This window comes from Esox lucius, chromosome 11 (assembly GCF_011004845.1).
Source record: "Esox lucius isolate fEsoLuc1 chromosome 11, fEsoLuc1.pri, whole genome shotgun sequence".
Classification (NCBI taxonomy): Eukaryota; Metazoa; Chordata; class Actinopteri; order Esociformes; family Esocidae; genus Esox; species Esox lucius.
In genome coordinates, this window is record NC_047579.1 from 43,783,692 (window position 1) to 43,810,774 (window position 27,083).

General features: G+C 39.3%; 4 protein-coding genes across 13 annotated transcripts in view; 2 read left to right on the forward strand and 2 right to left on the reverse strand.

The window, feature by feature from the left end:
• The window catches only part of ttyh3a (tweety family member 3a), a 56,905-nt gene extending 53,210 nt beyond the window's left edge, over nucleotides 1-3,695 (reverse strand). Inside the window, exon 1 of one of the 2 annotated variants that reach the window (XM_013136090.4) lies at nucleotides 2,569-3,693. In XM_013136090.4, the coding sequence (XP_012991544.2) occupies nucleotides 2,569-2,694 (126 nt within the window). In that variant the 5' untranslated portion in view covers nucleotides 2,695-3,693. Of the gene's footprint in view, nucleotides 1-2,568 lie in introns of both variants that reach the window. The other variant, XM_013136092.4, reaches the window with a different exon arrangement.
• A 19-nt stretch (nucleotides 3,696-3,714) lies between these two features.
• On the forward strand, nucleotides 3,715-17,880 carry snx8a (sorting nexin 8a). The gene is made up of 15 exons (XM_010874577.4): nucleotides 3,715-3,800; nucleotides 4,137-4,417; nucleotides 5,579-5,645; nucleotides 6,773-6,900; nucleotides 7,712-7,841; nucleotides 8,933-9,123; nucleotides 12,030-12,150; nucleotides 12,734-12,870; nucleotides 12,976-13,056; nucleotides 13,175-13,335; nucleotides 13,558-13,687; nucleotides 13,789-13,857; nucleotides 14,375-14,524; nucleotides 15,569-15,718; nucleotides 15,924-17,880. The coding sequence occupies exons 3-15, from the start codon at nucleotides 5,624-5,626 to the stop codon at nucleotides 16,014-16,016; spliced, it is 1,563 nt and encodes a 520-aa protein (XP_010872879.1). The 5' UTR covers nucleotides 3,715-3,800; nucleotides 4,137-4,417; nucleotides 5,579-5,623; the 3' UTR covers nucleotides 16,017-17,880.
• nudt1 (nudix (nucleoside diphosphate linked moiety X)-type motif 1) lies at nucleotides 17,731-24,049 on the reverse strand. 9 transcript variants are annotated; one of them, XM_010874582.4, is made up of 4 exons: nucleotides 23,951-24,049; nucleotides 18,927-19,083; nucleotides 18,669-18,814; nucleotides 17,731-18,378 (listed from the first exon to the last, which is right to left on the reverse strand). In XM_010874582.4, exons 2-4 carry the CDS (start codon nucleotides 19,076-19,078, stop codon nucleotides 18,206-18,208), a joined length of 471 nt encoding a protein of 156 aa, XP_010872884.1. In that variant the 5' UTR covers nucleotides 19,079-19,083; nucleotides 23,951-24,049; the 3' UTR covers nucleotides 17,731-18,205. The 9 variants fall into 9 exon arrangements, with proteins under 9 accessions (XP_010872884.1, XP_010872885.1, XP_010872888.1 ...); XM_010874583.4 differs by lacking the exon at nucleotides 23,951-24,049 and adding an exon at nucleotides 22,810-22,928; XM_010874586.4 differs by lacking the exon at nucleotides 23,951-24,049 and adding an exon at nucleotides 22,810-22,872 and having other exon boundaries at nucleotides 18,927-19,036.
• mrm2 (mitochondrial rRNA methyltransferase 2) lies at nucleotides 22,771-24,562 on the forward strand. The gene is made up of 2 exons (NM_001311026.1): nucleotides 22,771-23,132; nucleotides 23,960-24,562. The coding sequence occupies exons 1-2, from the start codon at nucleotides 22,832-22,834 to the stop codon at nucleotides 24,385-24,387; spliced, it is 729 nt and encodes a 242-aa protein (NP_001297955.1). The 5' UTR covers nucleotides 22,771-22,831; the 3' UTR covers nucleotides 24,388-24,562.
• The last annotated feature ends 2,521 nt before the right edge of the window (nucleotides 24,563-27,083 follow it).

Here is a 27,083-nt window from a genome sequence, read left to right on the forward strand (position 1 = left end):
TCCAACACCCATTTGCTATGTAAATTAAATTAACACCCGCCAAATACACCTACAATTTGCTATTGCCGGGTAAAAATGTAAATCTAACTAGCCACTTTAGTGAGAGGCCTCCACGTGCAGTCTCGCAGATTCACCACTGGCCAAATCCACCACTGGCTAAGTCACCTTTGAAATGCATTTGGTTTTTGGTGATTTATTAATATTGTCAGCATTCAAATTGATGATTTCACAGCTGTAAAGACTGCTGGCTATTGATGGTGGTAAGTTGTTAATTGGCAAATCTGGCTGGCTCTCAGTTCTAAAGATGGCCACAGTTTGCTTTCTTGGTACAGTAGCTACACAACATTTAGTCGCATTAGTAAGGTAGCAACAGCTTTACGAGTTTTGATCTACCTATCAGGCTAAGAAACCTTTTGCAACTACAGATGAGATAAAATAACTACTGTAGTTGCTGTCAAAGCTACCCAGACCATTCTTGATTTACATGAGCAATAGTCAAGAAAAGTGTCAGAACAGAGCAGCCTGCTTAATACAGGCCATTTTCAATTCACCTCACAGAACAGTGAGCACAAACCAGTGGTGTAGAGGCTTTGCTGTTGCACAGCTTCTAATTGCCACAGAAAATAAATAGCACAACTTCACTCAACCGCGTGTCTATAGTCAATTCATGCACCTAATGTCACAGATCCAAGCACATTTTATGTAATTACATAACGACATAGTAGCTGAGCGCACAACATCATTACCTCAGTGTTGCATTTGCGGACAATTTCATGTTTCTTGATTTAGAAGACCTAGCAGGTCGACAAAATTAACCAGTCAATTGTGGATATGAGAAAATACGAACTTATTATGTGCCTAATTTGGATAACAGTGTGAAGTCCAATTACATGTTTTATAATGAGTAGAGGAGTATCTGGGACAGACACATGCACAGAACACATCAACCATGGCAACAGGAGTCCAGGGGGGTGGGGTGAATGAGCTTGCATGTTTCATTGGTAAATAGCTTCTGACAAAACACCCTGGAAATGAGCACATACTCATAGTTTAGGCACCCCCAAGATGTTTCTGTGGTTGCTGCCTTCATTTTACTAGAAAACATATTTGGGCCGGTCAACTCTTTCATCCACCGGCCACAGTATCCCATAGGAACAAGTGAGTTAAATAGAATTTGTGATTAGGTCCGCATTTCTCACTTTCATGTATTAGTGAGGTCCATGGTAAGCTCACCACTAATCTCAGTCATTGTGGCAGAGCGCTTTGTGCACTGAAGTCCCATCAGGTACCATGAACGTTAAAACGTTTAAACTGTCAACTAGACGATTCACAGCAAAGCATGTAAAATGTTAATCTGACCATTCACAATAATGGTATTACTATTCTTATATGCATGTAACCACTCAGATTTAGCATTATCTTCAGCTAACAAGTCTTAGACACAACTAAGCCTCAGATACACTGGCAAGGCCCACAGCTTGCTTTGCTTGAGAAATTGGAGAAATAACCTTCGGAGGTCAAGGGGGGTACATTCATTCCCTTCACCAGGTCGTCATCTGGGGTTATCTTGAGATGTAAAGGCTGGATGAAGCGTTTGTTCAGCAGGCCCACGGCCCAGGCCAGTGTTATTCCTGATAACTGACAGGTTATCTTGGATCTGGACGCTGTGAATAAGAAGCTCTCACATCGCCCTAAGCTTCACACCCAGTGGCCTCTTCTATGAGCCTGTTGTTTCAATGGAAGATATAAACACGTAAGCCGAAAAGCTAGTATTCCAATTACAAGAAATCTGGACATAAAATGCCACTGATGTGCCAAGCAGGCTCTGTTTACCACAGTATCAGGGGTGCTGTGTGACGATGTTGTCATCTGACTATCAAAGGAAATCTCCCCAGGATGAAGCTTGCCTTTGCAGTTCAACCCACCATTATAACAATAATTGAATGAAATAACTGATTTTGCTGGTACTCTGTAGTGGGTTGTACTGACTTTGTAAAACCCAGAGTAAGACCTTAAGCGAGATCTGAGCAGCAATCTTGTATACTGTGTGCCCAAAAGGGTTATGACTATAAAGGCAAACACAAGCTTATAAAAAAAAAAAAAACATCTCCTCTGATTAGCTAGCAGACTCACAATGTCTAACCTCCATTTCCTGGCATCCGTTTTATGTCAAAAGAGAACTGGCATGTTCAAAGAAATAGAGAACAGAGAAATATTGTGTAAGAGTCGATCAACCCCACTTACCCTCGCCATCCCAAGCAAGGAACCAGGGTCTAGGTCTATCTACAGTACCATCCCAAGGGACTAGGTCAAGGCCTATCTACAGTACCATGCATGGTAATAAGGAGTCTTGACGATTCTGGCAAATGTCGTGTATTCAACACGCACAGTACCGCGGGTATAACATTGCAGATTGGTCTGTGCTGATGCATTTGTTCAACACATTTGTATTAACATACAAGAACCCCTTTCCAATACCTTTGTTTACCAACTTGGGACTATTGAACTGTACAACATTTATTACCATTTGTTTAACTGGGCATAGTTCAATGCATGTCATGACGTTACCTGTTGATATGACGAGTCCTCCGGGCGAAAATCACTACTGGTCTGCTCGAACTGAAGGTTGAAATGAGGGAGTCGGTGAACCAAATTGACCCACCACGGAGGTGAGTAGTTGACAACCGCTGCCATGGTGAAAGAGCTGTGGAGCTGTGGCCGGCGTGGTCAGTCAAAAATGAAGTAACGGACTTGGCCCGCGTCATAAAGTTATTGTTAGTAAGCGGTCCAGCAAAACCAAAGATATCCCCAAAGGTCCAAATAGATCGTCAGCCCTACTGCACTCTAAAAATCTTCACAGCACGAAAATGTAAAGTATTGTCACCTCGTTCCTACCAGTGGTCTCGCCAGAGGCTAACTTGCTAACTAACGCTCAAGTGTTAGTCATAATACTCCCATGTTCACTTCTCCTTACCTAATAACTTTACTATCTAAATAGCTAAGTTAAAATATATCTTAAAAAGTAGGAATAATAGGCCACTGGGCAGCTAACTTTGTCAGCAGTTCCCAGAAAGATGACAGTCCAACCACCTTGTTCTGACGCTGTACGTACAGTAGTAATAGTTGCTTCACTAGTTAGCTGGGTAGCTAGTGTGTGGATGACGTAACGTTACTTGCCAATTGTTTTGGGATAACTTCCAAAATCAGCAGTCTAGATTACGTTATTATTGTTGAACAGCGTCATCCCATTAACATACTTGGCTTCCAAGGAAACTAATGCACAGCTAAATCGTGCTTTCTTATCAATCGTTCCTTATCAACATATATTGTACGATCTCTTCCCCGTTAGCTAGGTCGTATCAGTCTTGCCAAATTATTGTTCCAAATGTCGTGTTCCAATGTATCAAGCTAGCGGCAGGCTAGTTGGCTCGCTAGCTAGCTTAGCGGATATATCCTTGCTTGATGATGGTTGCTCCAGTTCCATTCGCGGCCTCTTTGTCTTTCATATCTCAGTTTTCTCCCATTTTTCAAAACCGTTTGATGACCAAGTCTTCTTGTGTATTTCAGAGTAGGCCAACAAGTCGAAATTTCTTCTTGATACACAACATATAGCTAAACAACAATCCGGTGAACTGTTCAGGGGACAACAATGCAGCCACCACACCAACCATCAGATGCAGTCCCGCAGCGCTCGCACCCACAAGAACTCCCCACACAACAGCGTTGTCTCGGAGAATCGGGCTAATTGTTTGTGTTTAGTGACCTCTGGTGGTGAGCGCATGAAGTTACACATATTTATGGTAAGCCCGAGAAGAGTTATACGTTTTAAGAAACGCCCTACCCTTCCCTGAAAGTGTTTAATGATAGTTTTAGAGTCAGTTGTGTCTGATATTTACTTGACTGTTGTTTTTGTGTACTAGCATTGGAGGAAACAAGTCCTCAAGTCAACTATTTGAATTCTAAAAACCGAGACTGGGGGCATTTCAAGCTCCACACAAAGGGTTTTCTGTATCATGGGAACAACAATCCTGATTCTCTGTATAATCCAATCTATATTTTCGATAACATTCTGCTGTTTGATGTAAGAGGGGGCATGTATGTCTAGCTATACTGAATGCATATTTTCTGTTCCATAGGCTGTGCCCTGTGGAAATCTACAGCCTACACATATAATACCTTTTTAACCACAGATGAGGTCCAGCTCCAGCCACCACAAGCCAATGTACTCCCTCTACAAGACACAAATATAGAATTGTTTTGTATCCACTGCCGGGGGACACTGGATAGACACTGGCCTGAAGAAGAGGCGGCGACTCAGGCGAAGAGGCGGACAAAGATAGTCGAAGTCTGACCTCATTTGAAGGACCTCGGAGATACTCTTGATGAAGTTGATGAGTGTCTTGGGCTGCACACAAAAGTAGGAAGACAACTCTATATATATATATATATATATATATATATATATATATATATATATATATATATATAATTTTTATTTTTTTCTCTGTATGTTGCACTTGCACTTGCACAAGTCAAGCACTACATTTTATGGGCATTTGCAATGTGACCATCTACCACAAGGATTATTCGGCTTTTCGCCACTTAATACTTAACACATCTGGCTATATTTCACTTTTACACAAAAAATGAATACCAATGTGTTATTTCAGTTTTTCACAATTATAAAATAATGAATACCACTAATTTGTTTTGTATGGATTTAGTGTCATTGTCCTTGAAAGGTTTGATATTGTAGTGCCACAAACTCTTAGGTCATGACAAAAAAAAAATGGGAACCACACATCAGATACATTTTATAAAGAAGGATATTTATTAACAAAAGTCAAATCATAACTCCAAAACAAAAAGGTGAAAGCGTGGAGAGAGGTCTCCCTGAAGAACGAGGCAACCAGGGCTTTTATCTCCTGGTCCTACTGTACAAACAAAGATTTTTTTTTTTTTTTTAGTTTATCATCAGTTTATATTTAACAACGCTCTGACTCCAACCAGGATATATAAAGAGCGGGAGGAACGTCACAAGTTCAGGTGTAAGAGTTGAAAGTGTGTAACCGAATAATGTGCAGTATCCCATTTGCTCCTCCAACGAACCCTGAGAATATGATTCATGTGTATGTTAAGCCGTCAGACAGTATCGTATTGCTTAAATAAAGTATAGAAAAAAATCATATCGCCGATTAATTGTATTATACTGTATTTGCATTTCCATCCCATTATATTGAAGGCAGTGAAATGTGTTGAGGACAACCATTTAATTTTTGAAACTAGATCAAACAGGCATGGTATAAATATTTTCGCGCAATATACTTTCTGAATGTTAACGTTGATTAAAATATCTTCGTTGGTAACGTCAGTTTTATTTGTAATCTGATGTAATCTGGTACTTCGCAACCCATGCTCTTCTGCTCATCCTTCTTATATGGGTGCCAAATCTCCAGTTTTTCACTAATCCACGTTTAGTGCCTACTGTCCTCAATAATGGATGGGCATGGTCATGTTAGAGGGTTTGGCAGAAATCCGAAGTTCACTACAACTTTAAGACATTTTTTATTTTCTTCAGGAAATCACATGGAGGTGCTGTCGGGCTCACATGACATTCTGAACTATGGCAGGCGAGATCAATGAAGGTAATTTGCTAAATACATATTATGTTGGTCATCTTTCTTTTGGGTTTAACCGGATTGTGTAAGTTATACTTGACTTTGTTACAGTTTAACGTGGCGAAGCGAAATAATGTTTTTTTTGGGGGTTATGTTGATTGAATTCAGAGCAAGATAACTTGGTGTGTAGTTTTCAGTACGTACGACACGTGATGTAACTATAAAATGTGTCAACTTTCACATTAAATGTAACGAAGTAGCTATAGTGATCATTTGTGTAAACAAATATGCTAGATTACATTAAATTACAACTATAGTAAAATATGTTATGTAATAGGCCAGCTTTTACGCTAGAATAGGCTGAACTAGATCCATCTGATCTCATCTGATCAGTCCAAGAGTCATGCTGTATGACTAGTTCTGATTAGGTTCTCATCTGTTATGTTAGCATACTGTTCAACATGGGAAATCAACGATCCACTGGAGAGTTGTCCCATATGTATATTTCATTATGATGTTTTTCATTGGATTATGTGGCTTAGTAAACACGTTTTCCAAATCTATACAAATTAACCCGAACACGTCAGTTATCACAGGTTGTTTATCACGGCTTCTGGTTTTTGGTTAATATACCACTGCTAAGGGCTGTTTCACGTACACCATGCACTTGCCTCTTACCTAAGATCAGCCCTTAGATATTGACCATATACCACACCCCCTTTTCAAAAAAGTCGAAATGGAAGGTTTTGAGTGAGGAACAGAAGGGTTAAAATTAAGAGACCAATGCAAATTGAACGCTACTTTTTCTCCCTCAAAACTTTCCTTTTCAACTTTTTTGAAAAGGAAAGAAAAAGTTGCAGTGGTCTCTTAATTTCATCTGGAGCAAGTGATTAAAATGACTACACAAATGCAAGCACTATGTTTTAATACACACAGATGCAAGCACTGTGATTTAATAAATATAGATGCAAGCACTGTGATTTAATACACACAGATGCAAGCACTGTGATTTAATACACACAGATGCAAGCACTACGATTTAATACACACAGATGCAAGCACTACGATTTAATAAACACAAATGCACGCACCATGGTTTAATACACACAGATGCAAGCACTATGGCTTGTACAGTTATGCTCCCCCTCTTTTAGGATCGGTTCCTCCATACTACAGGGAGGTCTATGAATCCATCCGAAGTAAGACTGATGAAGGAGTGCAGGTGGAGGTCTTCCAGAGATTGCTCAGCAGGACAGATCTTCCCAGTTCTGTGCAAGGCCAGGTGAACACAAAATACCGGCCTTACTTGTTGTTGCAGCAATGATTAGAATGCCTGCCAGTTGGTCGGTGTGCATTTTTCTTTTTCTCAGTCTGGGATTCTTATTTTCCTTATAGTTTTTCAGTTATTGTTGGTGTACTTGCATTGTGCATTAATTAACTATTGTTGTCCTTCATTTAAAAATGAGTCCGCAAATTTTAATGCAATCTCCATAGGTTATATACAATTGTTTGGGTAAAGAAGCTTTGGATAATTGTGTTTTTTTATAGGCTCATGTTTTTGTAGTTACCCACAGGAACACAGCCTGGTTTGTAAGACCTCTATCCTCTTCCTTCTTGGAAAGTGAACAATGTACCCAGCTGTAGGAAGTAGATAGAGAAAACACTCTAAAAAAACAGGTACCTCTCTTTGAAACTAACCATTTAGCTTTATTCAACGAATCTCTCAAGCCTATATGTGTTTAACCACTAAAGATAGTATAGCGGTAAATAGCAGTTCCAACATGCCAGTTGCTAGGAAGGGTGGTTTCTGCTAATTCCTTGCTGGCATTTAATAAGTGTTATTTGCTTCAAATAAAGCTTACTTGAAGGTGATGGTGTTTGAAGGGGATGGTGTTTAAAAGTTATTGACGTACATATGGCCAAAATGCTATTTATTACACATTGCCTGTGAGGAACACTTCACATGTTTATTTAAAATAAAATCACGAGTCAAAATGTATGACATCATCTTTTCATGAACATTTAACCTCTGTTGCGCGTAGGATTAGCAATGAGCATTTAAGTGAATCATATTATGTCTTTGTCTTTTTCAGATTGCTGGGCATGTTGAATACACAGATGGATTCTTAAGCAAGTTGTCTCTCTATAAAGGACTGGCCTTAATTGCTCTTGCTCAGCAAGGAAAGCAACCAAGCCCAAAACTCTTTGAGAATTGCATACAAGGTAAGTAAGAACTACTTGATTTGAGTGAGGAGCTTTATAAGTGTCTTTACAGTTGTTCAGTATCTAAAAGGACAGTATTCCTTGTGACACCAATAAAACATTCAGATAAAGTTATGTTTACCACAAGATGAATAATCATGTGATCAGCCACAGTAGAAATTGTACTTTAAAGAAAAAAAATTGAATCAAAACAGATTCTAGGACTATCACATTGTTTTATTTGTTGGCTAGTTTCCTCTGAACTGGATGAATTGCATCCAGGAATACATTGCATCCCCTCGCCTGTTTCTGTAAAATACATGGCTCAGCACTTTGTTTGCCCTTTCTTTCCTCTGGAAGAGCTATATCACAATGCCACTTACTTGAAGATCTCTTTCTATACACACATTTTTATTTTATGAATCCATGTAAACCTGGCTAGGTTTTTGTGAAGAAAACAAGTGTTAGATTGTGCAGTACCAATAAACTGGAGGGAATGCAGAGTCTTTGGGTTTTTCACCGAGGTAGCCATTACTCCAAACACAGCCCCGAGTTAGAGCTCTGCCTCCAAAGCTTATATGATAATTTAGGGTGCTCTGTGTTATTTCAGTTGCTGCCAATATGGCAGCTGACTGCATTCTGTGAAACTGATTTGTCATGTTTCCTTGGCTGAGCTATGGTAGAGCTGTTTTCCTGGTTGCTGAAGGAGGAGTAACTCAGTTCATACCTTTCTGTGGAATGTGCAAGGAGGGTTGAATTCTACATAAAAACACACTTCTCACTGTTGTTATTGTATTTTCAATCATTGCTAACTATGAACACTGAAGTAGTATTTGAGTTAGGAGAAGGGCATGGGAACAGGAGAATGTCTAAGGGTTTGGAGGGCAACTAAGAGATGGGAAATGTCAAATGTTTCCCATACATCCCGTGGATGTGTGTAAAGTTGTAAATTCAAACCTGCACCACAGGACATCATTAATCATGTTTATTAATGCAGCTAGATGTGTATTCTTTCCTCTGTGGTGAAAGCTATGTTGATTGCCTTGAATAAATTAATAGTAGATGAGAGCAACGTTTCCATTCTCATGTTTGATTTGGTGTTTGTTTGACAGAGTTTCCTAAGCCCCAACTTGGTGATTTAAAGGACATCCAGACTCTGAGGATGCAGCCATCTCAAGAAAGCCCCCTCATAGTGTCCCAGACCCTGGACAAGCTACTGGCCAAAGATACTGTCCTGGTGGAGCTCATTCCAGAGAAGAAGGGCCTGTTTCTAAAACACGTGGAGTACCAGATCAGCAGCCAGGTGAAGGCTGCAGTCAGTTACATATTATTATAACAACAATACGCTTATTGTTGTTATAATAAGTCAAGGAAGTATTCATCGAAAATACTTAAACATTAACTTACTAACATTTGAATTTGATTGATACATTTTGTGCATTACTGTTTTGAGGGCAATTCATTTAAATATGTGATTTTCCTGTTTGTTTGATAATTTATTTTAAAAAAGGATAGGATAATTGAACATTGACCTTTCACCTGGGTAAGACGGTGGACTCTGGACCAATCATATTTAACTGTCAGTCCAGATCCAAACTCAGTGAATAGGGACATTTTGGACTGATCCAAAGACAGAGAATGGGGACAGTTTGGACTGATCCAAACTCAGAGAATGGGGACAGTTTGGACTGATCCAAACTCAGAGAAAGGGGACAGTTTGGACTGATCCAAACTCAGAGAATGGGGACAGTTTGGACTGATCCAAAGCCAGAGAATGGGGACAGTTTGGACTGCTTATTTGGGCAGTGCTACAGGGCAAGCTTGGAAAGTCAAAAAAATACAACATGTGAAAGCATAAGCTGGTCAATCATTGGGTTTTGCCCACTAGTTCATTAGTGAGTAGACAGGGCATGATAGTGTTAGCTTTTTACGTGTTTGGGATGTAATTGGGGGAATGTGTGTGTTTAACAACACCTGTTCACCAGAAATGATTTTGGTGTGTTTGAAAGTGAATCCTACAAGGTAGAGCTTCCGTTGATGGACAGAAGACTGCATTCTGTTGTTTAATGGAAAAGCTGCACCCTGCCTCTCCTCCATCACTGTTAAGATATAGAAGAATCCCTCCACAAGTCGATAGATGAACAATCCCTTGGTCATTGCATGGTTGCTGAAATTGTAGACATTTCACAAAATGTTTGTTAAAGTTAGAAAACATTTAGTTAGTAAACATCATAGTGTGCAGTTTTCTGCAAGAAGAAAGGGCACTGAACCGTGATGCACAACATTTTGGTCCCGTGGACAGCCTTGGCCGTCTGTTCTGGGTCATTGTCATGCTGGAATACCCATCAACGACCCATTTTCAATGCCCAGGCTGAGGGAAGTAGCTTTTTACCCTAGATTTGACGGTACATGGCTCGATTTTGGTCTCATCTGACCACAACACTTTCACCCAGTTCTCCTCTGAATCGTTCAGATGTTCATTGGCAAACTTCAGACGGGCCTGTATATGTGCTTTCTTGAGCAAGCGGACCTTGCAGGTGCTACTGGATTTCAATCCTTCATGGCGTTGTGTGTTACCAATTGTTTTCTTGGTGACTATGGTCTCGACTGCCTTGAGATCATTGACAAGATCCTCCTGTGTAGTTCTGGGCTGATTCCTCACCATTCTCATGATCATTGCAACTCCACGAGTGAATATCTTGCATGGAGCCCCAGAGCGAGGGAGATTGACAGTTCTTTTACTTTTCTTCCATTTGCAAAAAATCACACCAACTGTTGTCACCTTCTCACCAAGCTGCTTGGCGATGGTCTTGTAGCCCATTCCAGCCTTGTGTAGGTCTACAATCTTGTCCCTGACATCCTTGGACAGCTCTTTGGTCTTGGCCATGGTGGAGAGTTTGGAATCTGATTCATTGATTGCTTCTTTGGACAGTCTTTTATACAGGTATCAAGCTGAGATTAGGAGTACTCCCTTTGAAAGTGTGCTCCTAATCTCAGCTCATTACCTATGAAAGACACCTGGGAGCCAGAAATGTTTCTGACTGAAAGGGGATCACATACTTATTTCACTTATTAAAATGCTAATCAATTTATAACATTTTTGACATGTGTTTTTCTGGAATTCTTTTTGTTTTGTTATTCTATCTCTCACTGTTCAAATAAACCTACCATAAAAAATTTAGAATGATCATTTATTTTTCAGTGGGCACTAAATGTCTTAGGAGTTCTTCAGGATAGACAAACACTTCGCTGGCTACACAATTCTCTCATCTTTTCACTTTTTTAATGTAATTCACAAATGGCTAATAAGCTGTTAAAACGGCCAGTGGCAAAAGCTATACAGTTCATAGATGCTGTTTGTGGTGGAGGTAAACTTAATAAGAAACTTTACTCAGTTTAACAGAATGGTAAATGGTGTCTAATGTAATATTCAAACTCGGTGTGATGTTAATGTCTGACTTAAATGTGACTTAAATGTGATGTAATTGTACAGCTCTTTGGCATAGTGGTTAACGACACAGCCTTTCATGTGGGTGACCCTGGTTCGAATCTTGAGAGGGCAGACACGATCAACACTTGGAAATTTTGGCTGGCTGAACTAGGCTTGCCTGGTTTCTTGTTAAATTTGTAGTTGACTTCCCAATCCAGTCTGTATATGTAAATATATTCAAATGTATTTCCTAATGGCCACATGAAGGCAGATGTTTTTTTTTTTTTTTAACAAGGCAGTAACATAATATGAAATAGATGTTTCACAATGCAATACTTCTACATACAAAGTATTTGCCTTTCCCAGTGCAACAGTGAAATTACTTCTGATGTGATTGTCATTTGTTATCATTCAGTTCCCTATTACGTATTTTAACTGCTTTTAAAGTTGGTCATGATCTTAAGCTCAACAAACTGTAAAATCGTACATTCTTTTTCTAAAATAAAAAAACTAAATGGATGACAACTATTTTATGAAGGATTTGGGTCCTGGAGTCTGGTTGTAGTAAACGTTTCATTGTTTACAATGGATGCCTCAGCTGAACAGAGCTGACGTTATTTCTGTACAGTTAGTGTTCACAATCACGATGAAGCCTGAACGCATGAATATCAAAGCTATTGTCAATAAATTGGTTCAAATTGAATAGTTCCAAAAGCATTGTGTTAATTTGCACATCTGATTAATTCACTGTTAATGTTATTATTCTTTTATCCTTTCAGCATTTTAAGATATCCGTTTACCGGCGGTACAGTGATTTTGATGTCTTTCATGAGCTCTTGCTGCAGAGGTTTGCATACAGAATGGTTCCTGCACTGCCACCTAAAAGAATGCTGAAAGGAGGTACACATACTCTATGTTTCAACGTTTACTTAATAAGAGTGAAGGTTTGATGCACAGATAACGGTGTTCCAATCTGCGTGAGAGTTGGGATCCGGTTTCCCCTAGGAAATTCCAGTGGCATTCATCTATATTCACCTCATGTTCCCCCAGCAGACATGAACTCTCTTTATACAGTCATTAGTGGAACGTCTACAACCCCTTTATATTATGTATGTCACAGACATTTGGCGGACTCCATTTAATGCAGATAATTTTAAATGGGGATTTACCAAACGTGCATTTCTTTGGTAAAAATAACTCAAGCTCAGCAAATGTGATTGTGGGAATCATTGATGGACAACCATTTTCAAAACCTGTCACTGATTTTCAAGGTCTTTGTTATTAACGTTTTTTTGTTTTTTTTTGAGATACCAGGGTTAGGATTTTTAGTGGGATTTCCTCAACAACAAGGTAGTGATAAGTATTAGCTTATCACTACCTTCAATAAAACTGTATGACACCACATCTCTATGGACTAATTAATTTTATAATTGTGGAATAATTTAACTTCTTCTCTGACCTTTGGCCTTGGCTCTGTCTATAGTGCTGACCTCCATGTCTGAACGGGAGTTTATTGAAGGGAGGCGGCGTGCTTTGGGACGGTTTGTCAACCTAGTGGCCCGACACCCCTTCTTCTCTGAGGATGAGCTGGTCAAGACCTTCCTCACCTTCAATGGATCAGTATGTTATTGGCCTCCTACTATTGAACAGGCCATCTTGTTCAGGGTTTTGCCAGTGAGAATAATAGTGCCTGTCTTTGCTCACAACTTTACCTCTCCTTTTTAGGATGTTCAAGTGAAAATGCGTGATGCCTGCAAAAAAGTGGGGGATGAATTCATGACAAACAGATTTGCGACTCTTGCAAAGGTTTGCATTATTCATATTATGAAATGTGAAATTCTAATGCAGTATTCTCCAAGTAGCCAGTTCAGTTCACATCCTACTGAGACGCAGCTGTGAGACTGTTTGTACATCTGTGCCGCAGGAGTACCTTCCAGCTGATATCCAAGCCCAGTTTTCATCAAGCAGGGAGCTGATCAGGAATATCCACAACAGCTTCCACAAGCTGAGGGACCGTGCGGAGAGGATGGCAGAACGCTCCAAGGAAAACGCCACAGATCTGCTTATGTTTGGAAGGGAGCTCAGGTAAAGAAATCCCCATTTAACGGCATGAAGCTCTCTTTCCTCTGTCACCCTTCTCCACCCAGAGTTTTGGCCCAAGGAAATGTATTACGCTAGCTAAACGTTACCATGTCTTTTTGGATATCTGGAGATAATATTTATTTTTTTGCAATGGTAAAGGATCAGCCAAGGCGCGAAACTGGTCCTGCATGCTCTGCTAATTTCTGTTTGTGGTTTCTGTTACAGTACCCTAGGTTCGGATGGTTCACCCATTCCTACTTTGGCCTCATCTCAAAGCACCTGGGGCATTCTGCGTCAGTCACTGAAAGGCCTTTCTGTGGAGTTTGCTTTGCTAGCCGACAAAGGTGCTCAGCAGGTACAATCCAGCCCTCAGTAGATGTACCACAGGCTCAGCTGTACAACTGTCCAACTTTATGTGTGTGCAAAACATAATCATCTGTTAACTGATATGTTAAGGGAAGAAGAGAGGAGGATGATGTTGTGGAAAAACTGAATCTGTTCTTGGATTTGCTACAGTCATACCGAGTAAGTATATTTGTGAAATGCATTCACTCAAGAAGAGCATGTTTGTACATTGTTACCCATCTAATTATACATAAACATTTCTAAAGAACAGGACATGCAATTACTAAATAACTGTTACACCATAATAATACAACACTACGTTGAATTTACTGAAGAATTTGGTTAACAATAATGTTACCTGTGTAGTTACAAAGGCATTTACTGCATTTGTAAAATTACAGCTCCAAAAAAAATTGAGACCACTGCACCTTTTTCTTTCCTTTCCAAAAAAACAACAGAATGAGGAACAGAAGCGTTCAATTTGCAGCGTTACATTTTTTGGAAAGGAAAGAAAAAGGTGCAGAGGTCTCTTTATTTTTTATGGAGCTATATGTTTAGCACAATGCAGTTATTAAATGGGAAGTTGCCGACGTACATTTTGGGTGTATCAGTGTGCGGTGTTCCACGTTTCTTGAGAGAGGTTTGGTATCCCCCCCCCCCCCGTCCCCGTCCCCCCCGTCGGTGGGCTGTCCCGTAGGACCTGTGTGAGCGGCATGAGAAGGGGGTGTTGCATGAGCACCAGAAGGCGCTGCAGAAGTACGGCATGATGAAGAGGCAGATGATGAGTGCCACTGTTCAGCCCAAAGAGCAGGTGTCCGTGGAGCAGCTGGAGTCCCGCATCGTGCAGGTTCCCTCATTCATTAGGCTCCTCTTCCAGCTTTCATGAGCGCTTTTCCCGACAGGTTATGTTAAAATGGCTTATCAGAAATCAGAGATTTTTTGCGGGAGACAAGTGTCTTCCCTGGCTAACAACCACGATTTAGCATACAGATGCCTGACATACCATGAGTAGTTGCTAGTGTGAGACTCTGCTGGACACAAAGGCATTTTCAGTGGGCGTAACATTTTGATGTCATCAGTGAACCACAAATTGTTGGTTTTCAGAATGAGAAAAATGGTCTAAAGTGATCCTTTCATGCCACAAGTCAGCCTTTAAGCTAGTAATGCCCACACTAAAATAGTTACATTTATCTTCTTGATATATTTAGTTTTTTAAACAAATAACCTTTTATTAAACTTATTAAACTTCATCCAATAGAAATACAGAATGTTATATTGTAATTTGTTTATGTATGTAGCTCTTTTTGTAGGAAAGTTCTCCGTTTTCTTAATTAGTATTTTCTTTTTACGGAACGTGACCCAATAAAACGAGACAGCTGTCTCGGTAGAATCAAAATCGCTGTTAACTGTTGGGTACATTCACACACACTCAGAAATGGACTTGATGAATGTGTGCATATTGGGACAGAAGGCACAACATATACCTATTTATAAGTATAACTATGAGTTATGGACAAAAATGTATTCTTGGTACATGTAACCACCATTTAATGCTGATCATCTTAGAAGGGTGGGGCATTTGAAAGTAGGCCTTGTCAGCCTTTAGGGTGGATCTCATGACGTTTTTCTACACAGTCACCACTACAGCCACGACCGTGATAGCTCAGTCTTATGATGAGCTCTTGTTAAAGGCCCAGTGTACTCAAAGCATAATATTTATGATATATACGGTATATTAAAATAAATAAATTAACTTAAGTTAGTGTAGTACTGTGAAGTTGTGAAAAGGTACATTTTAGTGTAAGGGGAAGCAGGTAATAAGGTGCAAAGGCATCGGTCATCAGCTGCTTGTGGTTTGTTAAATCGTGCGCTGTTTGTATTCCCTTAACAGCAAGAGAACGCCATTCAGACCATGGAACTGCGGAACTATTTCTCCCTCTTCTGCCTTCATCAGGAGACTCAGCTCATCTTCACCTACCTCCCGATCACCTCCCATATCCTGGGAGCCTTTGTCAACTCACAGGTCCAAGGTCATCGAGAGGTGAGAGGAAAGTGACCAGGAAATACAGATATATAGATTGCAAAGGATTGTTATGAAGTGGAAGAGCCCACATTCCCAGTGCAGTTTTATGTGTATGTGTGGATTGAATGTAGAATCATTGTCATTAATAGATAAACAGTTATTGGATGATTGTCTTGGAATTTTGGTCCGAGCGTTCGCTGCGACTGGCTTGTTTGTTCTCTAGATGGGTGCGGTGTGGAACGATCTCGAGCCCAAGCTTGGGTGCCTCTTCGGTGTCAACAACGGAATGCAGTCGCCTCCTCCAACATTCATTTAGACGACCGTGCACGTGGTGAAGATGCTGCTTTGCGAGCCGAGACACAGTGAAAGTCTCAGATGTGACTGACCGTGGCGTTTTCATAAAAAACCTTACAAGCAATCATGCTTTCCTTTTGTGCAAACCGTGCCTTTATTAGCAGAGTATTGCTCAATTATACCTGTTGTGCAGAACGTGCATCCTCCTTAGAGTCAGGGGCGCTAAACAGGAAGTGGAAGAGTGCTTGGCAGAACGCGCTGCTGCTGCCTGCTGTTGATACTGCCTGGTTGTCCTTAGTGTTTGAGGAGAGGACAATACAGATTTTCATAATTGCCGTTTGATATCTAGAAAAAGCGGGACCTTCCTGTTATTTTTCTAGTTCACTGCCTTTACCATAAGGACTTTTCTTTATTACTCGCAGACAAATGTATTTGTTTAAAATACACATGTAAGATTTGTTTCCTGGTTTAAGCGTGGGTGTTACAATAAAGCTGGCATGAATTAGGGCCCAGCCTCACTTCCAAACTAATCAGGCAAACTAATATATTTTCTAAAGATTTTCAAGGATCACTTTTGGAGAAAATGTAGTGAAATGCTATAAAATGGTTTAATATAAAATACAATATAATGCAAGTCGTAATAATCCCACTGTTCTTTTAGTAAGGCTTGATATCTTAAGTCTTCTTTGTTTTTGTATTCAACCTAAAAAAAAAATGTATTCCTTCAGTCGGGCTTGGTATTAATTGCAATACTGTGAAAAGCTACTTCAGTTTGTATACCTTTACCAATAGTGTAAATGATGTTTAGTTAAATTACTAACTTTTGTTTATGTCTGTAATAACACTCCACAGGACAGTTGGTCAACATACCAAAGAAATATGACTGTGCCACATTCTCCTTAGTGCAATTATGAAGTCTTATGTAATTATTCTGTAATGGAAATTTAATTGAGGTATTATGTCAAATGCTTCTTACCTGTATACAGTGTTTTAATTATGAAATGGATGTTATTTGTTTACTTCGGAATGCAGGTTTTAAAGAACACTAGATTTACTATTTTTCTAAGTTGTGTATATATATATATATATATATATATATAGAACATTCTAGGATATCTTGTTCCTTGGTTTAAAAAAATAGTCCCTTTGATTTCTGTAATTAAAGAACATACACTAATATTCCATGTCAGAAGCATACAACATTTCATCTCGTTATGATTTGATTAAAGGGTTTAACCCTTTTTTTTTACTATTTAAGAATGTTTTCAAGGTTTCGGTAACATCTGACTAAAATCACGTCTTCCAGCAGTATACATAGGCATTTTGCATCTGATCTCAATTTATGTGAGAACGAGAAAACTATGATTATAGACACTGCAAAGTATGTTTGATCTCATTTCAACATTGAGTTCCACCATCACACCCTTTAAACATTGTGTTTGAGCTCTAGATATCTGGGTTACCTTTAGATTTGTCTTTTTTCAGTTGTCCATACGTGAGATCAATGGGGCCTGAGACCAAGGTGTTTTCTAAGGGGTAGTTCTTACAAAAAAGCTGTAGAGACCCAACAGTTTGACCAACCTATAATCCAAAATATTAGAACATTTGAAGATGTTTCTACCAAGAACAGTTTTTTTGGAGACATTTTTTGTGAGGTTAAGGCATAACATCCTAAGAGACATTTTTGGAAAGGTTCTGACCAACACAATGTTTCCAAGTATGCTCCATTGCATGTTGATTTTCAGAATTGTCTGTTTTAATGACTGTATTTTTGCATGTACATTACTTGGTTTATAAATCTAGAAGGATAATCAGGTTATTGATTATAAAGGCATTGCTTAGATCATAAATATCCCCACTGAAGATAAAATAAAGTAAAAAAGACATTCTGTGTATACTTTTTTTTTAAAGGTAATATATGCACAACAATAAAATGGGAAACATGATAAAATAAACATGAATATCCCCACATCCAGTATTTTGTTTTGGCACATAGAGATACCTTCGTTTTTACAGATTCACATATGGTTGTCACTGGCAACTATCTCTACAATCACAAAATACATGAGGATTTCTGGGCACTGAATCTGCCATCTTGAATCAATGGGAACGTTGTGAAATCCCCCAGGAATGTAGCATATAGCACTGTTGTTGTAACAGCCTCTAATACAATAAACTACAGTCAGAAAAGGCCAGCGGTTTAGGAGCATCTCAAAGCGTTTCTACTTCCTCTAACTTGTGATCGATGATCAAGTCGTGCCCCTGGAATTTGAAGTAGCCCAAGAACATCTTCTTTTGAAGCATTAGTGGAAACCACAAAATATCGTCAGCCCACATTTGACTGAAGGGTATCTTGTCAGAGTCAAACCACTGTGGCCTCATCTCTAGAAGAGGGAAGACAAAACTTCATCAGCCATAAAGTAATATAAGGTCTGAAACTATGGGGCCTATGATTATAGCCTTTAGGCAACCAAATTAATCTTTGTAACATTACTAGGTCCAGGAAACGTCCTGGTCCTAATTAACATTAATCTGGGTACCAGTCACTTTAGCTTACATTCCACTCCTTGTATTCCATTTCACCTGCCAAGACAAGTAGTGACAAGGAGTAGAATATTATCTACAGTGACTAATACCCAGACAAAAATAGAATACCTTAGATGAGAATAATTACCATCTGACTCCGTTGGCTCCCCATTGTAACTGTCAGCCCTGAAAATGTGGACGTCAAGTAGCTCTGTTTCTCCTACGAATTCAAATTTGATATTTCCAATCTTAGCCAGTGCATCGACTGTGAGGCCACTCTCCTCCAGCAATTCACTAAAAAATATTTTAAAAATAACATCAGGTCTGTGCAGGAACAGTATCAGCTCCTGTCTTGAACACATGCAAATTAACAAGAAACTACAGGTGAATATCACTGCGACCTCACCGTCTGGCAGCGTCTTCGATGGTCTCCCCTGGTTGGACTTTACCACCAAACCCATTCCATTTGCCTGCTCCAAACCCTCTCTTCTTCATGCCCAGCAGCACCTGTCCAGGCTGCACCACCAACACCAGCGTCAGCAGCTTGTTGGTAAACATTGTACCTGTAACAATTAGTGTAATCAGTATGTAACGGATGTTCGTTAAGTATCTGATCTCACTCCAGAAGAGATACGGTGCATTTCTGGTGTAAAGTGTTCTGGTGTAAAAAGTACTACTTTACTGTAGCTAAGAGTTGTTATTTATTGGCAGCTATGACAACGACAGAAGGCATAAGCAAACTAGCTAGCCATTCAGTAGCCAAGACAAGTTTGGATTTGACCATACAAAGAATGGCATGACGTTAGACAAAACAAACATGTTAAGGTTAGCTGGAAACGAGTCGTATAATCACAATCCACCCCGCAGACAGGCATCACTCCTACCCTTTATGCCACCTTTTTAGCCTTAACCGGAATTTCATTGTTCTAGGTGACTACAGCATACTGTACTGTTAGCAAAGCTCCCTCAGTCACCCGCAACTTGCCTTTCTAGAAAATGATAGCTATTTGCGATATGTTACGGTTTGTGTGTAATAATGTCCAATAAAATAATTACAATACTGCGGTTACGGTGAGACGCAAACAGGCCACGCGTCTGTCACAGCATTGTCTGAACAAGCAAAACAGAAAGGCACACTATATACATACGCTTCGCCTAGAAAGAATCGCGCGTAAACGGAGAGCCATAGAGAGGGAAAGAAGCCCTTAGTAGGTATAATTCGGCTCTTCATTTTAGGAAAAAGTGCGTTCAGTTGAAAAGTTGTGGTTCGGGGGAATCATTTGTAGTCTAGTACCATTTGGTAATATAGTACCAATTACGACTATGTTGTTAGATACACCGTTTTTAGACCTGTCATGGCAATCATTGTTAAGAGTCAAGCAACAAGTTCAGCTACCATTGAAGGCCTCAGTATAAGTTTCAAATAGTTCAGTAACACCAATAAATCAAATGTAAGTGCTTATGAAGATACCCAGAAGGAAACCCCAAAGTGCAAGCCACAACAAGGATTGATGCACAGTGGCTAGGAAAAAAGCCCTAATAGGTTTGGAACCTAAGAAGAAACCTAGAGAGGAGCCTGACTCTAAGGCAATGTTTCTCAACAGGGGCGGTACCGGCCCCAGAGGGTGTTCAGAGGACGACGTTCAGAGGACGACACTGGAAGCAATAGCTTGGAAATGGGAGTTTGTTTTAGGGCCAAGTTTATACCAAAGATTTACAATTATACAAGTTTCAAGTTTCAACTATTTGCAAAAAACTGGTCTGCAACATTAAAACCTGCCAGTCAATGCCACTGCGCCTGAACGAGACAGTGTATCGTAATTCTTCTTCTGTGTTTCTGTCAGTTTCTTGTGGAACAGCTCTGGGCTGCCTTCACGGGAATCGGGCGTCAGAGTATCATCTATAAAATGTCACATGGTGTCTACTGTGTAACTCTGGAAAATGGACACTCTTTCTTGTCATTACCCATGGAATAATTTTTCTCTTATTAGTGATCATTTCTCTGAGGGATACACCGTGAACGCCTTATCGCAGTGGTTACACATTTACAAGAGGGTTTTTCCGCTGTCGGACTTCCCCTGAAAGCAATTTAGCATCCAGCATCCAGACGCACATTAAAACAGTCTTCAGCACATTGTAGCTTTGTTGACTGCAAAACAACCAGGCGCTAGGGCTCTCACCAACTTATTTCCTTTGAAAGTTAATCCTTCTGCTTTTACCCCTTAATAAGTGCCAGCTTGTTTTCTGTTGGAACAATTCATAAGAATGATTACTGTTTGGCATTTCTGATTGGATGTTTCTGATAGCTGTTTCTGATTGGCTGCTGTTAGTTTCCCTGGGCAACTAATAAATATGTTGTTTGTCATTCAATAATTTGATTTTTGATGATTTTTCATGATAACAATAGTAACAACAATAATAATAGTCATAACAATGAAAAATTATAATAATTAATATTCAGGGCAATTAGCCTACATCTTATTTGATGGGGGGCGGTGAGGAACCTGGATAATGGTTAAGTGGGTGCTGGCCCAAAAACGGTGACCAGCGTCTCCTGGCTTCTAAGAGATTATATAAGATTTTAGGAGTACAAGGTGTTTTTAGGCTGCATAAAATGGCCAATAATCCTAGTATAAAAACTTTAAGACAAATTAAAGTAGGCTAAGAGCATAGGCTTTTCTCAATCACATCTTTATAAGAGATAGAACATTATTATTTATTTAATATTATACTGTGAAGCAAATAAAGCAATTAATATGCAGTTCGGATGAATAGATTGATTCTATCTAGCTTGTGATGTATAGGCATACTAACATAGCAGAAATAGTGGAGAAAAAAACATTAGGGAGAGGTTCTCTTCTGCACTGTTCAACCAATTCAGTGACAGCATACAATGAGGTTAGATGCAGTGTTGTCTTGTTAACATTCAAAAGCAGATGTTGGGTAATATGGTTCTCTCTTTCTATTTCCCCTTTAAACCAGAACTTCCACTTTTCAGGGAGTCACAGGGTGTGGCTAAAGTCAAGACTAACCAAATTCTTACCACTTTGCCGGAAGGCAGTCTATATCTCATCAGACTGTCACTACTCTGTAACGTGCACCACCGACACACCACATTGCTATAAGACAATATTAACATAGATCTTCTTTAAATAGTACAATGTTTTATAGATACATGATCACAATAGAAGAAATATGACATTGCCCTAGCCTACAATATATGCATATTACATTTTTTAAGTAACCTCACTACACTATTTCCAAAACAATTACAATGTAGGTAGAGCAGTTGTCAAACAATTCTCACGCTTATATTTCCAATAGTTTAAAAAGGAAATCATTGTGTAACACTTTAATGACAGATTATGATCATTAGCATGATCACCTGGATAATCATTTAAATATCAAAGTAGCTAGCCGATTGAAAAGGATTGCTATATATTTTCCATTATGCCATCTTTAAATGAATGGCCAGCAACATAAAGAACTAGTAGTCAACTGGGTGCTGGAACTTCCAACTTTATTGGTTGATACAGGGTAATCAGTCAAGTGATCATGACTCCAACCTGGTCGGCAGGACCAGTTAAAACACAAGAGACAATAAAGGCGTCTATCTTTCTCTATGAGTTAACTTCAATCTGCGCAAATTATGTGCATCCTCGACGTTCATAGACAAATTGGTATACTTGCGCTCAGTTTCTCTGGTGTGGCGCGCCACAAGTTGGCATGGTTAAAAATAAATTAAATGAATGCCCACTTGGAAAACTACATCCCAGAAAATGGCCTCCATTTTCATGTTTTGATGACGAAATTCTGAGGGTGACTTCCACGTTGAATGGAATTCAATTGAATGGAATTATTACATGTATGGTACATTTAGTGAATAAAACAAGAATGAAATGCAATTGTACAAATCACTACTATCGTTTAAAACAACTCGCACTTGAACATTTAATTTAGGAAGAATTTTGTTTTGGTTGTGTCAAATCACGAAATCAGATGCACCTATAGTATCATTAGGCACGCCTATCCATTATTTTGCGTGAAACTTGCTAGACGATTCTTATTCTACTTCGCGCGTGGAGGCTGAATCGTTGCACACTCGCTCGGAGGGGCCACTGGATGGTCTAGCCCATGTAAACCAGATTATTTTCGCTCCCTCAGCAATGACTGAGGCCAACAAAAAAGCTTCCTGAAGGGTTAATTTGGAATTTTGCGGATTGTACCCAAATAAATCACGTGGTCAGGACAGGAAGTGAAGCTACAAAGTCAAACAAAATGGTGCTTACCAGCATTACAGTTTGCTAAATAATGTGGTATCCGTTTCTTCAAAAATCATGTGTTCATACCTCTGCAAGTCTCTTAAAAAAGGCAGCACATAACCTGAAAGGAAAGAGTACTGCTGATCAGCGCTGGATAGTTCGACAGCTGAATGACCCTTTTGTAAAGGCTGCCCATGTGCACAACTACCGATGTAGAAGCGCTTTCAAACTGCTGGAGATCGACGACAAATACAAACTTTTAAAACCTGGATTCAGCGTGATAGATTGTGGTGCTGCTCCCGGTGCTTGGAGCCAGGTAGCTGTTCAAAGGGTCAACTCAACTGGTTCATGTAGGTTAAACATTAATGTGCGATTCCAGGTTGTCTGAGCATCCAAAAACTATTTATAGATTAAAATGTTAAATCACTAATACAGATTAAATACAAATTAAAGTGTTTATGTTGTACAGTCTTGTAAGGATTGATGGCTGGGACGGGCTATGCTATGTAACTTAACGTTTTCACATTGACATTTTATTTGGAAAGCTAGCTTTTTTCCTTAATTGAACCATAATTGTTTTCCCCCGCTACTAATTGTTGGTGTTGAGGTTTTTTTAATTTGTTAAATTGATACATTTTCTAACATCTATTCTGGGTATTTTACTTTTGTCGTTTACAATACTTGTTTAAAAATGTTTAAATGACCTAGCATTATGGTGTTACACCTTCACTGATTGACAAGCAATTTGGCCAATAATGTATTTAATACATGTTTTGGCATGTCTCTATCAGCATATAATTTCTGTCAAAATGGTATTGGAAATGTTTTGTGAAGTGTTTCTTATATGGTTTGTTAATTCTGTGAGACATCAACGTTGTGATGTTTGCCTGCAAATTCCAGTCCATAATGTCGGAGTCCTTCTCATCCAACAGACAGTGTAATCAGTGTAGCGACATGACATACCATTAATAAGCTACTAATTCTCTGGTAATTAAGTTTAACCTACCAGGCCAAATATGCATGTTCCTGCATTATGACACTTATGTCTGCCATCATTAATGAAGAGTCAAGGCATGAAACTGTCAGCCTTTGCCTTTTTGTCAAGGGAGGCTGTGAAAATGTGTTGTGACTAGGCCTACACTACATAACCTCTTGCATGTTTGGTTACCTCTTCCAGATGAAGAATTCCCCCGTGGCACTGTGGTTGGGATTGACCTTCAGCGAATAGCTCCTCTGGATGGAGCCCACTTCCTGTCCAACTGTGACATCACAGACCCTGTCACACATGCCAAGCTGCTCAAACTCCTCCCCGGTGGCCAGGCTCATATCATCCTGAGCGACATGGCACCCAATGCCAGTGGTTTCAAGGAGATGGACCATGAAAAACTAATCACAATGTCATTGTCATTGATGGACTTGGCTGATAAGGTGTTGCGGCCTGGTGGTTCTCTGATTTGTAAGTATTGGGACGGAGCTTTGGCTAGCGTGCTTCAGGCGAGGCTTTCAGCTGTGTTCCGTGAAGTCAGGACAATCAAGCCAAAAGCCAGTCGAAAGGAATCCTCAGAATTGTTTCTCCTTGCCAGGTCATACAGAGAAATTAAATAAGATAATTACATTTTTGTGTACTGGAAGCTTTGTTCGACCGCAAAGAATGGCTCAACAACCACCGTGCCCCTTATCTTTGTTAGGTTTTCTTTGTTTCTTTCCTGAATGTAGTTTTATGAAAATGTGTGGTGTTCTATCATTTCATTTGAAGCTCATTAAAATCTGTATATTCTTGTGCAGTGGTTCCTGGACTGCTTTCTGCAGGGGTGTTACGTCTCGGCTGCAGTTTTCCACCACCATGACATAAAACTGTTTTATATTTTGTCCGTTTGGCTTTGCTCTAAATAAGCCATACGGTTGCTGAAGTTATAAGGTAGCTTGCCACAGCCTGCAAACACTTTTCTACACTGTCTTATGACTGAGAAATTCATCCATATTATTTTTTGTTACAAAGTTATTGAACAGGGCAGGTAAGCCTGAGAAAATGAAGAGTTCAAGGGAAAGCAGCACCCAATCTTGGTCACAGAAGGCTCCAAATAGTGCTAGTGTTTCACTTTTTTTGGGAAAAAAAAAAAGTAGAGTATTAGCAAGTTGTGATTAATTCCAGATTTAATGGTTTTAAACATGTTTCTGAAGTTTGTTTTCATAGCTGGATTATGAATCCCTATTTCAAATACTCAACAGCGGCAGCAACAAAATGCATGCATGGCTTACTGGAGTGGAGCATTGAAGGATTCATTATGTACCTGCCTACTATTTTATATCACATTGAGTATTTGACCCTGACTGCAGGGACTTCTTTTTTTTTTTATCTCTGGCACCTCACAGTTGGCTCCTCTTAAAAATTGGGTGTAAGGAACCTTTATAAAAGACAGCAACAATGACATTTGTGCTGTAGGTTTTCTCTCCAACTCCAATTTAGCACACCTGATTCTAATAATTAGCTGGATGAAAAGCTTAATGGGGTTAGTAACAAATGGGGTTGAAGAGAACCAACAGGACAGTAGATCTCCAGGAACAGGGTTGGGCAGCCCAGTGCTAGGGGAATGTGCTCTGTTTGCAACGGTGGGTAACAGTGACAGATTTTCATATGACACAATTAAAATAAATGATGGTAAACAACGGAACACAAAATAAATTCCTGGTGGCAGCCTAATTTTCTTAAGTAGACAGGACCTGATATTTCTGTTGTCTACTACTTATATTATAGTTCATAAAACCCAAAAAAAGGTCAGTGTTAGACACAAAAAAAAGGTGGTAATTGGGGTCATGTCATTTATTTTAAGTATTATCACTAAAATACTCTAAGTTGAGTTACTCAAATGATTTGTGGTAATGGGTTACATTTTACAATGTAATGCTTTGCCAGGGTTGTACAGTAGCAATATTCATTTATTTTCAGCGTTTTATTACCTATAATCTCATCTTGAGCAATTGAAAGGCATGTTCAACTGGACTTAATGTTGAATCTGGCCTGTCAATAACTTAATGTCCCTAAAAAGCTCCCTAGATGCTATGGCAACACACTGCGTGCACAATTATTAGGTAAGTGAGTTTTCTGATCGTATTATTATTTCTATGCACATCTACCAACTCCAAACCATATAAACTTGAATGCTCATTGGATTGAATCATTTTCAGGTGATATGTATTTGTGTGATGAGGGAGGGTGTGGCAACAGTGAATAACACCTTATATCAAGGTGTGCATAATTATTAGGCAGCTTCATGACCTCAGGTAAAGTGGGCCAAAATAGAGATTTAACTGACATTGAAAAGTCATAAATTGGAAAATGCATTTCAGAGGGATGGAACACTCTAAAAATAGCTAAACTATTGAGGCGTAACCACTGGACTCTCAAAGGTTTTGTTGAGAATAGTCAACTGGGGTGCAAGAAATGCATGGAGAAGAAAAGACTCACATCAACTGCAAAACACAGGGGTACTGGTATGGGCTGCTATCATTAAGGATGAGGTAGTTGGACCTTTTCGGGTTGAAGATGGACTGAAACTCAACTCCCATACCTACTGCCAGTTTCTGGAAGATACATTCTTCAAGCAGTGGTACAGGAAGAAGTCCTCAGCATTCAAAAAGGCCATGTTCTTTATGCAGGTCAATGCTCCATCACATGCATCCAAGTACTCCACTGCTTGGCTAGCAAGCAAGGGCATCAAAGATGCCCAAATAATTACCTGGCCCCCTTCATTACCTGACAAAAAATCCTATTGAGAACTTGTGGACCCTTTTCAAACATGAGCTTTACAGTCAGGGAAGACAATGCACTTCTTTAAACAGCATTTGGGAGGCTGTGGTTGCTGCTTCAATGAAAGATGATCGTGAACAGATCAAGAAACTGACAGACTGCATGGATGGAAATCTCATGACAGTTGTTGAAAAGAAGGGTGGCTATATCGGTCACTGAATATTTTTCCAAGATCAGAAATGTTATTTAATTTAAATGTTGTTACTTTGTGTTACTTCTTGTTGCACTTACTCTAAAAATTGAGAATAAACAAGTCAATGGGGAAATTGTTTTTGTAATTTAGTTGCCTAATAATTCTGCACACTAATTTCTGCCTTAATTGTGCACATTTATATATTCCCCTGAGAAAGATGCTTTTTTTCTTTGTTAAACATTCAGGTTTGAGGTTCAATTATGTTTTGGATTGACTGAGAGCATTGTTTTTGTTCAACAATAAACAAAATCTTGAGGAATTTGATTTACCTAATAATTGGGGTCATTTTAATTTGTGATG

What these genes read in the sequence shown, in the direction of transcription:
- snx8a (XM_010874577.4), top strand. Translation starts at nt 5,624, where the DNA reads ATGGCAGGCGAGATCAATGAAG. An exon ending in TCCTCACCTTCAATGGATCA is followed by an intron (nt 12,871 to 12,975) that starts GTATGTTATTGG and finishes TCTCCTTTTTAG; the next exon opens with GATGTTCAAGTGAAAATGCG. An exon ending in TGGAGTCCCGCATCGTGCAG is followed by an intron (nt 14,525 to 15,568) that starts GTTCCCTCATTC and finishes TTCCCTTAACAG; the next exon opens with CAAGAGAACGCCATTCAGAC.
- nudt1 (XM_010874582.4), bottom strand. Translation starts at nt 19,078, where the DNA reads ATGTTTACCAACAAGCTGCTGACGCTGGTGTTGGTGGTGCAGCCTGGA. An exon ending in ATCGAAGACGCTGCCAGACG is followed by an intron (nt 18,815 to 18,926) that starts GTGAGGTCGCAG and finishes AATATTTTTTAG; the next exon opens with TGAATTGCTGGAGGAGAGTG. An exon ending in GGAGCCAACGGAGTCAGATG is followed by an intron (nt 18,379 to 18,668) that starts GTAATTATTCTC and finishes TCCCTCTTCTAG; the next exon opens with AGATGAGGCCACAGTGGTTT.
- mrm2 (NM_001311026.1), top strand. Translation starts at nt 22,832, where the DNA reads ATGTGGTATCCGTTTCTTCAAAAATCATGTGTTCATACCTCTGCAAGT. An exon ending in GGTCAACTCAACTGGTTCAT is followed by an intron (nt 23,133 to 23,959) that starts GTAGGTTAAACA and finishes TACCTCTTCCAG; the next exon opens with ATGAAGAATTCCCCCGTGGC.